The sequence below is a fragment of the Uloborus diversus genome, chromosome 6, assembly GCF_026930045.1.
Source record: "Uloborus diversus isolate 005 chromosome 6, Udiv.v.3.1, whole genome shotgun sequence".
In the NCBI taxonomy this organism is placed as follows: domain Eukaryota; kingdom Metazoa; phylum Arthropoda; class Arachnida; order Araneae; family Uloboridae; genus Uloborus; species Uloborus diversus.
Window position 1 is genome coordinate 11,226,209 of NC_072736.1, and position 12,251 is coordinate 11,238,459.

The 12,251-nt window shown below is 32.1% G+C and overlaps 1 protein-coding gene across 1 annotated transcript in view; it reads right to left on the reverse strand.

The window, feature by feature from the left end:
• Positions 1-3,674: 3,674 nt before the first annotated feature.
• LOC129225082 (atlastin-2-like) overlaps positions 3,675-12,251 on the reverse strand; it is a 45,410-nt gene continuing 36,833 nt past the window's right edge. Inside the window, exons 14-15 of the mRNA XM_054859636.1 lie at positions 10,522-10,588; positions 3,675-8,226 (exon numbers count right to left, since the gene is read on the reverse strand). Coding sequence (XP_054715611.1) covers positions 8,092-8,226; positions 10,522-10,588 — 202 coding nt within the window. The 3' untranslated portion in view covers positions 3,675-8,091. The remainder of the gene's footprint in view (positions 8,227-10,521; positions 10,589-12,251) is intronic.

Here is a 12,251-nt window from a genome sequence, read left to right on the forward strand (position 1 = left end):
TTCTTCTATATCTTTCTTATAATTCTGATCCCTCCCCATGCTTGAAGAGGAAGCAATATTCCTAACAAAAACAAAATTACACACGCCAAAACTTGACGACCATCCCAATTCCCGATTTGTCTCAAAAGCTAAACAAAGAATGAAAATTGATGGCAACAGCTAGAAAGTTTAAATCATCGCGATTTTCTGATCATTTTTCAGCAATTAAAATCACGCGAACTACGCAGACGACAGTCCATTACGATTTATCTTGCTTATTGTTGCAATTATAAAGCTATTTATATTTACACAAAAAAAATCGCGTAAAATGGAAGCGTACCACTATAAATTAACGAAAAAAACATTTTCAAAATAAATTTCATATTTTACTGAAAAACAAAGGGTTAAAGGAAAAGAAAATGTACATTGATCCAATCTCACGAAAAATTCTTGAACAGAGGGTGCAATATTTATATAATTCAGACATTTTCAGATTATTAGAAATCGTCATAAGTGTCAAGAATCGTAAAAAAGTGAACCTAAATGAAAAAAAAAAAAAAAAAAAAAAAAACGATTCTTATTCGTCATCAGAGATTACTTAATAAGACTTGAAGGTTCTTGGGGAAGAGGAAGTAAAAACTCAATCCATTGATTAAATAAAATAATGTTTGTTATGTTCAACTTCTTCCATTTCGCAAAGACTGAGTTATTTCAACAGATATTGAAGCATAGATCTCAACCTGTAATTGGTGCTTCTAAAAGTTTACCATGATAAACAGAAGCGAATCGATAATACCAAAACCTTCCCCAACAAATAAATCTGTAACGTCAGTTTTCTTTCGAACAAAAACTCCAGATGTTCCTCGAGGCAAGAAAAGTGGACAAAACACATCGGGTGCTTAAATTCGGGAGAACTATAAACTCTGCTCTCTTTTCTTCACAAACTCTCTATTTACGACAACCCTTGGCGAGCCGGGACAGTAAAAGCCCCCCCTCCGTAATGACAAGCCCTGAGCCGGCGGTCACGGCGCGTGTTTTCCGCCTTATTGACGCAATCAGCGCCGCCCCATGTTTGTGAGAGCCGACCCGATGCCCCGACTGTTATTCAACTCCGGTGGCTGCTGGGCTCCAAACACGGCAGACCAAATACTCCGCTGCTCCTGCACCGCCCCGGGGCGCAGCGACATTTGATCTTTGCGAGCTGTTTGAGTATCGGTCCTCTCTAGGGATTAATTAATACCACAGGCGCGTTCATTAGAGGGTGCGCCTTTTCTTCTTTTGTTTCCCGCTTCCGATGCCTTCGTTAAGAGGAATTTGCTGTCCTTTGACATTGGATTGTGGGTTGTGCCGGCGACAGTTCAATTTTGGTATTGATTTTCACTTCTTTGATCAGTTTTGACGCACTCAGTTTTGACGCACATTTAACGAGGCGATCGTTTGCGAAATACAATGGACCAGGGGCGCAGCAAGCGAGGGTTAACAACACCTCCCCGAATCTTCGACTTTATGTCATATTGCCAATGCTTTTGCACTTATAGCAGCTTAGTCATATTTATTGTGAAAAAATATCGCTTTATGTGCACCACTGCTATGTCTACAGCAATTCTTACTAGTAAAAGCATAGTAAGGTAAAAAGATAAAAAGGTTTATTAAATTAAAAACAGCAACTTGTGGTTGCAAGACATTCTCATCTCAACATAGTTATCCAGTTATATTCAGTTTCCATTATAATTCAGTGTTGGGTTTTGTCGGTTTGTTGATCAAAAACTATCTACTATTAAAGCACTTATTTTTGCTAAAATTTAATTCTCGTATTTTTTCTTTCTTACTTTCTGTTCTGTTCACATAAAATTCACGAAATTTCCAGCTCGCGAACTCGCCGATGTCTTCATCTGTGCGAAAAGTACAGCTGGCAAGGAAAAAAAAGTGCTTTTACAGTATAAACCAAAAGCCGATGTGACCAAGTGACCCAATGTGTTATTTTCTCCTCCCTGGCTTTTCCTACATGACAGCTAATGTCGACGATTTGTTGAACCAAAAGCAAGTTTTATTTTCATTAATCTTAATTTTCAAAAGAGCATATACCTTTAAAAAAGGTTTCTGTTAGCCTATATTTTATAGTCTCACCTATAAGATCTCACAATACAGAATTCTGGATCTATTTTTCAAAATTTTCACGGGAAACCCCCACATCCCCTTTACACTAAGTGTAATATATACTACACTTAAAGGGGATCCCTGCGTCACACTTCTAACACTCCCCCCCTCTCCAAAGTCAACCAAAAACCAAAGAAAACCTCCTACAAAAACACAGGGGATGATGCATCGATAAAAACGACACATGTACCTAGTTGCTAAAAAAAACGAGCTGATGTGTGCATCACATGACTTCCAATTTAAAGATAATAGTGCCTCGGGGTGCGCAAAGAAACACTTGAAATATTTTCACCCCCAAGTTTGTTGCGAACCGAAGCAAATAAAACGTTTTATACAGATAAATTTTCGCAATATTGGCAGTTTTAATGTGATTCAATGGCTAACTCCCTAAATATGGCCAAATTGAAACCTGATTTAAAAATAAAATTAAAAAAAAATAATTAATTTGAATTTTGACATCTTAATTCAAATTACGTTTTTCGCAATCACAAGTGTGTGTATGTAGGAGTGTGTGGGGGGTATGTGTTTGTGTATAGGGGAGTATGTGTATGTGTGTGTAGGCATGTATGTTTGTGTCTGTGTGCTGGCATAAGTGTGTGGGTAGTTGTGTATATGAATGTGTGTGTGGGGGGGGTATGTGTATGTAGTCATATGTGTTTGTGTGCAGGTGTGAATGTGTGGGTAGGTGTGTGTATGTGTAGGTGTATGTGTGCAGTTGTGTATGTATGCGCGTGTGTGTAGGACATGAATGCAACCTGGAGACGGCTTTCGCTATAGGAGCAGCATCGTGAGGACCCGGTCGACCGTGATGGTGCGGAGGTTGGCGGTGGGAAAATCAAATCAAAGGACATCAAAACAGAACAATAAGCAATCGTGATTGCTCAAAAAAAAACACCCGCCAAATTCGTCGCCAAGTTGGCGACAAAACTTGACGACCAAAAGCTTGGCGATATATTGCCAAGTGTTTGCCAAATTATAGCACCACTTGAGTTTACATTGAAATAAACAATGATTTTACCCCAAAAAGGTGTAAAAGTCCAATTTTGGAACATCCGAATGCAACCAAAAGAGAAGGTGCACAACTAGACCCCACTTGGAGTCTATGTACCAATTTTCAGCTTTCTAGGACTTACCGTTCTTGAGTTATGCGAGATACATACACACATACGCACATACATACGAACGTCACGAGAAAACTCGTTGTAATTAACTCGGTGATCGTGAAAATGGATTCTTCAGATGTCTATACGTTCTTAAGCATGTATTCACGTGTGGTCAGGTTGAAAAAAAAATCAATATTCATTCGGGGGTGAGCAAAATGGAAATTAAGGCCGATTTTTGAGTGAAATTTTTTTCGCGAATACAGTATTTCCTTTTTTGTAAAAGGAAGTAAAAAACCTTTAAAAACGACCTGTTTTGCCCCCAACATCAAGTTGTTCCGACTACAAAATGGGCCCCATTCCTGAAATGGCTTAGGGCCCGGTTAAGTCTAAATTCGGTCATGTTTATGTTCAATCTAAAATAACATGTAACGCACAAAAATGAAATGCACAAATTTTATTAAATAGTCTTTATTCCAAATTAGTGTCATAAAAATATTTATCAACTGTTATTCAACATCAGAGATATATAGGAAAATAACTGTATTTATATATGCCTTAATGTACATTATTAGAGATTCAATCACGAGTTTGGTATATTTTCTGTAATACAACAGTTCCACATGTCAACATTTCATGAAGCAAAAAGAAACAAACAGATCTAATCCATACAGAAATTTGGCAAGCTAAACTGCGACACGGTCGACATAGCTAGAAGAGGAAAGAGGTCGTTATTTACAAAAGTTGACACCTAAGATTTTTTTTTCTCCTAAAATCTTTAAAAGAAAGATGGCACTTCAGCACACTATACAAATGAATTTCAGCTTCAAGTAGACAGTACTTTGCTAATTGTTGAAAAATAAATCTTATATTAAAAATCATTTAATATTTAACTATTAACATGAACTTTTCACCAGAAATAAAATACTGAACCAGATAAATAATTTCACAAAAAAAAAAAAAAAAAATTGAAAAAAAGAAATCGAAAAAAGAAAGCATCAAACACTAAGGCAGCATTTTTTATCCTCCTCTGTCCTAAAGAAGACACTAAACAACACTTACAAAAAAAAGGGGGTAAATAAAATGTGTCAATGCTGCCAAGTATTAGTTATGACAGTCACATTTCATCGACAAATTTTTATTCACAGCTTGTTTACAGTCAGAAGCATTTTTCCAGAAAATACCATTTTCTGGAAAAAAAGAAAATTACAAGAATGTGCATCAGTTGGTGGCTCTATTTTTGATTATTTTTATAATAGAAAATGCTGCTGATTAGTTTAAATATTGCATTTTTTCATGTGAGATTACCAGTTTCTACTAAAAACATTTCCTTTTTCTGATTCAGTGTACTATTTTTTTAGTGTATCTTTCAGGAGACAAATTGTCTCAAAAATACAAGGTGTCTGAAAAGTCCGTGACACATTTTAAAAATTCATAGAAAAGCAATAAACTGTTGTATGAATGTGCAGTTTGCGCCACAATACTTCACAAGCTCGTGAATTTTTTATGACATTTTAAAAATACCCTCACCTGCCATTTTAGAAGAGACACAAGCAATAGCTTAAACTTCAAAAAAGAAGAGAAAAATCAGATTTCTATATAAGAAAACGAGAGGAAGTAAGTTATTGATTGAAAATAATTGAGATAAGCTTTTTAAATTCAATTTTATTCGGTTTTTGGCGACATCTGAAATTTACACCCCAAATTATTGCAGAACTTTGTTTAAAGGTTTACAAATTGAGGTTTTAATGAAAATAAACAAATTTTATTTTCTAGCCAAAGCTTAATAATAATCGGAAATGGAAAAGAAAAAAATCCAACTCTGAACACAAATGATTAAAGTAAAAAACCAACCTAAATAAAGCACAAATTTTGAAGAAAAAAAAATTTCTTCAAAATTTGTGCTTTATTTACGTTGGTTTTTTACTTTAATCATATTGTAGCACAAAGCTGATATGATTATTTTTCATTTAATCTGAGCACAAATGCAAAAATATTGAATTCTTTCATAAGTATGAAAAAGAAAAGTAAAAAAAAAAAACTTTTCAAAGATTAAAATAATTTTAGAGAGGTATTTTAATCTGGTCATGGTGAACAACAGTAATAAGTAATAATAGTTAGTACATCGGATAAAATTTTTAAAAATGCAAAGAAATCCTCTTGATTTGAGGGAAAATTATTATTTTTTGTTGTGCTTGATTTCAAGATGGTCTGCAGAATTTTAGCAATTACAAAACATGAATGAGATTTTCCACATTGTAAAAATTATGTTACTTCTAAAGCAATTCTTCTACTGACAAGTTCTCTCTATCGTAACTTCTATGTCAAATATGCTTCTCAGTTTCATTAGGTTTTGTAAATTACCTATAAAAATGATTCAGTATGCAAAAAGCAATCTAAACTAAAGCAGGCGACGTACAAAAGAAAATAATTAAACAGACTAAATATTTTAAGCATGCAAGTTATGGACATTTATATGAAGTGGGAAAGGATGGCGGATGACAAAACATTAAAACTAAGATGAAATTTAATAATGCAATAAATCTTCCAATACAATCCAGGTGATGTTAAGGGTAGAATGCAAACAGAAATGCATTTTAAGCAAGATAGTTGGTAGCAAAATGAGTACTTTTCGGTAATGGGCATGCACTTCACTTGGCTTCGGGACTTGCTTCTTCTACGCTTGGCTTAAATAGAAAAATAACATCTACGTCACCGTCATTTGATCGTTTTACTTTTCACTACACATTTTACGTTTATTAGTCTCTTCATAAATATATTTGGCGGATTACTTAAAATTTTACAGGAGCATAAGACATTGTGTTATTAGTTTGTGAAGTATTTTATTTGAACTTTTGATGTTATTTAATAGCTTGCAGTTGTATTTGGCAAACTATTTTATTTCTTAACTGCTTTGGCAGACTATTTTTTCGTTTTAATGGAACTTTCAATCTTGTTAAATGACTTGTTTTGCTTAAAAGTTTATCAAAAATGGAACAATGTATGGTTTTACAATGTCATTTTTGCTAAATGAGATGGCAATGAATAAAATGAAAAAGAATTGCCAAGAATAAAAATGTGCCAACCTATGGCAAAGTACTGTAAAATGTGTTGAAAATTTGTACATAACAGGCAAAGGAGAAAAGAAGTCTTCAAAAAAATGCTACGTCAATCTTTCATGCTTTCTAAACTTTCACATCTATAATCCTAACAAACTATTTTCAATTTGGAAAACAGATCTTTTAATGACAATAAAATACTGCTATCACTATTAAGATATGGCACATTCGAAAACTAAAGTTTGTGAACAAAATTTACAGTAATTTGTGTTATCTAAATGAACATAGAATTTCACACATTGCAATACACATGACCTGCATATACAAACTAGTGCCTAAATACAAAAATTTCAATGAATGTACAAGACTTATGATACATATTGGCAGTATATGGATACATTTTATAACTGTATCCACTAAGGCAACGCTGTTAAAATGCAAATATCAGTTGAAATATTGGTGCTTTGTAAGCACTCATACAAGGTTAACATCAAAAGATAAAATCGTGTAATTAAAGTTTAACAGGAATTTAAATTAAAAAGGACTTATAATATTAAGAACATGCTTAGTTATCAGGTACAAATTAGATTTTTTTTTTCTTTTTGTGAGTAGAAATCAACTAATAATCTAATTTACTGTATTTTAAGCTATTAAAATGTATTTAATTTTATAATTGTGTTCAAAAATATTTGATATGCAGTTCATTATTCTAGTTAACATATTTTTTGTAAAGGAAATGATCCTACATTGAGGTAGGTCAAAAAAGAAACCAGAACCAAACTATACAAATAATAAACAAGTGTGGCACAGATTGCTTTTTGAAAATTGCATATTATAATCACTTTTTTCATCTATAAACATCAATTTTGTTCAGAAAAGAATCGTTCATGTATATATCAATGTAAATGTTAAAAAATTATTTGCATATTACAATAAAAGACATACATTTAAGGCAATTTTAAGTTGGCTCATAGTAGTGAAACACAACTGCAAGCTAGAATTCTTGCTCAAGAAATTATATTTACAGTGTGCAAGATTTAGTACAAGAGACAGTAATTTTACATACAGTAATTACAAAAAGTTGTTTGCCAATCAAAAGACAATCTTTGGCAACCAATGGGAGATCAGATTTTTTCTTTTTTTTAAATCACAAATGTCAGTACTGTTATCCCAAAACATTTAAGTACTTTGCCTAACATTGTTGTACATGATTTTTAAAAAAAGTAGTATAAGTTGTTCCAAATTAGAGAGAAATGAAAAATATTTTTTTTCTACAGATTAAAAGTTTAAGCACTTAACAATAAATTAAAAAAAAAAAAAAACTCTTGTGGAAAAAGGGAATTAGATATCAGTTTAAAACAATAGAAATTAAAAACCAAATCATAAAAAAGAAAAAACACCAAATTTTCACAGAAAATTCCGACATTATACATCAATTATATATTCGATTAAAATTAAGCTGCCGTAAAATATTCATATATATATATGTTGCATAAAAATACGTGAAATAACTTTCAGCAGTACCAACTAAAGTTGATTAAAAACAATTCCAAATCCTTGGTATAGTTCAATCAATGTTCAAGTCATCAGTACTAGTTCCCGACAATGTTCATATATCAATGTTCGTATATTGAAAGATTTAATACATAAATAAATAACGTATCAAGAAATATAATGAGAATTCAGCAACTTTACAAAATATGTAACAAACCTTTAGTATTATTCAAGGTGCACATTATTAACATGCAAATGTAACAGGATTTTATTAAAAACAAAGTCTTATATATACTACAAGGTTAGTGTTTCCTTCGATGAACAGTATTATTATATTCTACGCTAGGTGGAGATAATGACTCTGAGTTACTTTGAGTAGAATTATTGGAAACTTTTTGTAAGGTCTGAGCAATCTGCTTTTGACTTGGGAAAATGAACTAAAAAAGAAAAGCAAAAAAAAAAAAAATTAACACTGGGAAAAAAAAAAACATCCATCTCATCCAAAGATCAGTCAGTACATTTTAAAGCATCTGCATCATACCAGCTTTTTTAGTAAGAAATATGCATAACCTTTCAAAAACAGGAGAAATAACAGTAGATTTTTAGAGAGAAAATGAAAAAAAAAAAAAAAAAACAGTACGTTTTACATCGAAAATATTTCAAGACCAAGCCTTTTTAATTAAACTTTATTCGACCTTGCATTTGAAAAGTTGCACTCAAAATGGTCACAGAATTTTGTTTAAACACTTCCAAACAAAGAGTTAAATGAAAACAAATAAATTTTATTAACTAGACTTTTAATTTCATAATCAAAAATGAAAAACTCCAATGCCGAACTTCAGATACAATAACATGGTATTTTTCATCTAAAATCGATGAAAACTGAAAATAAAAGAACTTTAAAAGGAAAATCAGATAATAGTGAATGATTTTAGTAAACTACTGATTTGATTGTTGGAACATTTGGGCAAACTACGAAATAATTGAAAGAAAGATTTGGGTTGATTTTTGCAACTTTTAGCACACTTTGTCGCACTAGGTTCTTTCAGAGTTGATGACTTTTTATGATAACAATGCATCCGAACTTATTTTCCAAACTTTTCGTTTGTCAGTGAAGGAAGAGGTAAAAATAAAATTATCTTTTAAATATTGGCAGGGGTAGCAATGAAAATCTAAAAAGCTATAAGAGCTTCCTCCCAAAATACAGGACAAAAAAAAAAAAAAAAAGAAAAGAAAAGAAAGAAACTCTAAGTATCTATTTTACTGGAACATGTGGATTGCTGAAAACTAAATAATAATAATAATAATAAGCGAATTTTAATAGTAAAAATCTGCATTTAAAAATCACCAGATAGACAGAAAAAAAAATTAGTGAAATTATTTTACAGGTGTACTTAATTCTTCTGCATACTTCAGTTTTGCCTCCTGTATTAATTAGGGCTTGCTTATAAATTCTTAACATGTTAAATATTTTATAATGCATGATGAGCGTTTCATCTTTTTGAAAGTTCCTGTAAACCTCATACAAAAAGTTTTGCCGAAGATATAGTAAAATGAATTTCAGCTTTAGTTACCCAGTCATGAATAAGGTTGAAAATCTTTTTCAAAATGCCAAAAAAAAAAAAAAAAAAAATCATTATTTTAAGGAGGAGGAAATAAATTTTTAGACTTCTTGATAAGACTTTTAGCAGTATGCTGAATTGCAAACCATAGAAAACGATTGCAAAAATTGTTTCAGCGGGGAGTAGGGTTGAACAAAGTTCGGCTTGAATTGCCTATTCATTTAAACAATGGCAAATGGCGAAAGTGAAGCCTCCGAGGCTCTATGGTTGAAGCTTTGCTACATATGCCAGAGGTTGCGGGTCAATTCCTGCTGGTGCCCTGGGTGTTATTTCCTCTCTATGTTCTGTAAATCTTTCTTATGTTGTCTTATCTATATAAATGAAACAAAGAATATATATAGATGTGTGTGTGTGTGTGTGTATGTATGTTCCATATACAAATCCAGTTTTGTCGGATCTGGACCAAATTTGGCAGGTTATTTTTCTTTCTGTAGTAGTTTATTGCTGACACGCCAACAACAACAAATGGCAAAAGCTAAAATGAAATCATCTTCACCAAAAGCCTGTAAAACTTTTTAATAGGGCATATTCTGTCTAATAACATGAAAGATTATTTCAGTCAAATTTTCATTAAATAATACATGAACCTTTGTTGAGCTGCAATGTTAAACTCCATCTATCCTAATATGAACTGTTCCCATAACCGTGATTGACTCGCATGTGACGTCATCTCAAGTTACATACGCTGTAGCGTAGTGAATGTTCAGTCACAGTAAGTTGTAGTCTAAAAATGTATCTGTTTGTGTGATATCCGTGTTCTGTAAAATAAATATGTTCTGCGTTCCAAGCCCACTGCCTCTTTATTTTAAGTTTTCTAACAACCTTCTCACTTACATTAGGTACATCTAGAACAAGCAGAATGAGCATTTTCAAAGATCAATTTATATTTTTGATGGCACAATTAATTTTACATAGAAAACTTCCCTCTTAGAATTAAAGTACAACCGTACAAAATGTTACTAAGATGATAACAAAAGGTACAATAAAGAGCAATTAAAAATTTCCTGAAACACACATACACTTTGGATTTATTTAAAAAACGGCAGACAAAATGGTTTATGAATAAGAAATTCTGAAATAAAATAGGCAGTCAAAACGTTTGATACTTACATTATTGAGAACAATATTGACAAGATTATCAATGAAAATTCCAACATGCTGAGCTTCTCCAGTGAACCTGCAACAAGAGAATTTAATTGCGATATAAAATGAATGTAACAATGAAATTCAACAAATTGAAAAAAACTAAATTATTCATAAATTAAATAATTAGAGTATGCCTTAATTCAGAAAATGCCACGCAATTACTGCATTTCATTGATAGGACAAAAAAGATCAAAAACATTCTGATCTTCTTCCCTTACCTCTCAAACATGCAAAAACATAGGCGCAGTGACATCTATCTTAACCATACCGTATAACCCCCCCCCCCCCCCCCCCCCCCCCCCCGTTATAAGGCATGCCAGAAAAAAGCGAAGTTGACCAGCATGCTGGGAAATTCAAATTTTCCGGCATGCCTGATAATTCTTTCTGGGTTCCGTACCTAAGAGATAACTCTTGGTCTTTGCTTGCATTCCTATTGGTTCCTGATCGGTTTATAATTTTTTCATTGGTGTTTGGCTAATCCGCTATTTTTATCTTTTAAGCTGCATGCTTATCTGCTCATGGCTTTTCATCCATAAGCTCATTACTTTCTGCATTAAAAAAGGCGTTCCCTGTAACGCCGAAACACGTGTCTGCTGTAATTGACAAATTTGTGCTTTTTTTAAAAGTTGTTTTTCTTACTTTACTGTTCAGCACAAAGGTATTTATTTATCTAATTTGAGGTTCGTTTTGCAACAAAACAAAAGTAAATTTCCCCATTCAGTTTCAATCAGAAAACAAACCACTGTCAGGAAAAAAATAAATGAATCCCAAAAGTTACCTTCTTTCATAAAAATGTGTATTGACTATAATAAGTGCTGGTTACTTATGGTAGGTCATTATTAATGGCTTTAATTATATGCCAATAAAGTTGTTAATTCAGAAGCGCTCATTGTTATTACGATTTGTTCATAATTTTTTTAAATAAATCATTTTAGGTTCCTTTTAGAGAAAAAAGTTTAATTTTTATTTATTGAATAGTTGTGGGAAATTCTTCAGCACTGGTTTAAGGAAGGTAACTTACTGCTTAAATGCTTGCTTACTTAGTTTTAATTTATTTTTTGTAAAATTATTCGTTATTGAAAAATATTTCTCGTGTTAGAATAACAAATGACATTGTTAGTTAATAATTTTACAAAATTAAACTGTTTATTAATACTAATAAGATTTGTATTGAAATTATATTCATTTTTAAGCTGAACATACATTTTTTTCCTATCCTCGATTTTTTCGGAGAGCCGGAAGGAACCAGGCAAGTTTAATTGAAAATCTGGTGACCCCCAAATTTTGCAGCATGCCGGATAATTTGGGGTAATACAGTAAATTCGCAGAATGAGTTTTGAATAACATCTTTTTCTTTTTAAAAGTTAGAAAGAATCCTTATGTTTTGAGTTCTCTCCATTAAATGAATTTCAGTTCTTAAAATGGAAAAGTCACAAAAACGTTTTGTTCCCAATTTTAACATTAATAAGCCAAGGCCTGACACTCCATTATTGCAGATACGTAGTATACCGTATTACTCTGCATATTGGAAATAGGTGAAATTGACCAACATGCCGGGAAATTTGAATCTTCCGGTATGCCAGATAGTTTGGGATTCATTTTACAACAAAACAGAAGTATTCTACTTCAAAATAATTTGTTTGTTTAGATGACAAATATTTAAACAAAAAGCAAGATAAAATTAATGTGTATGG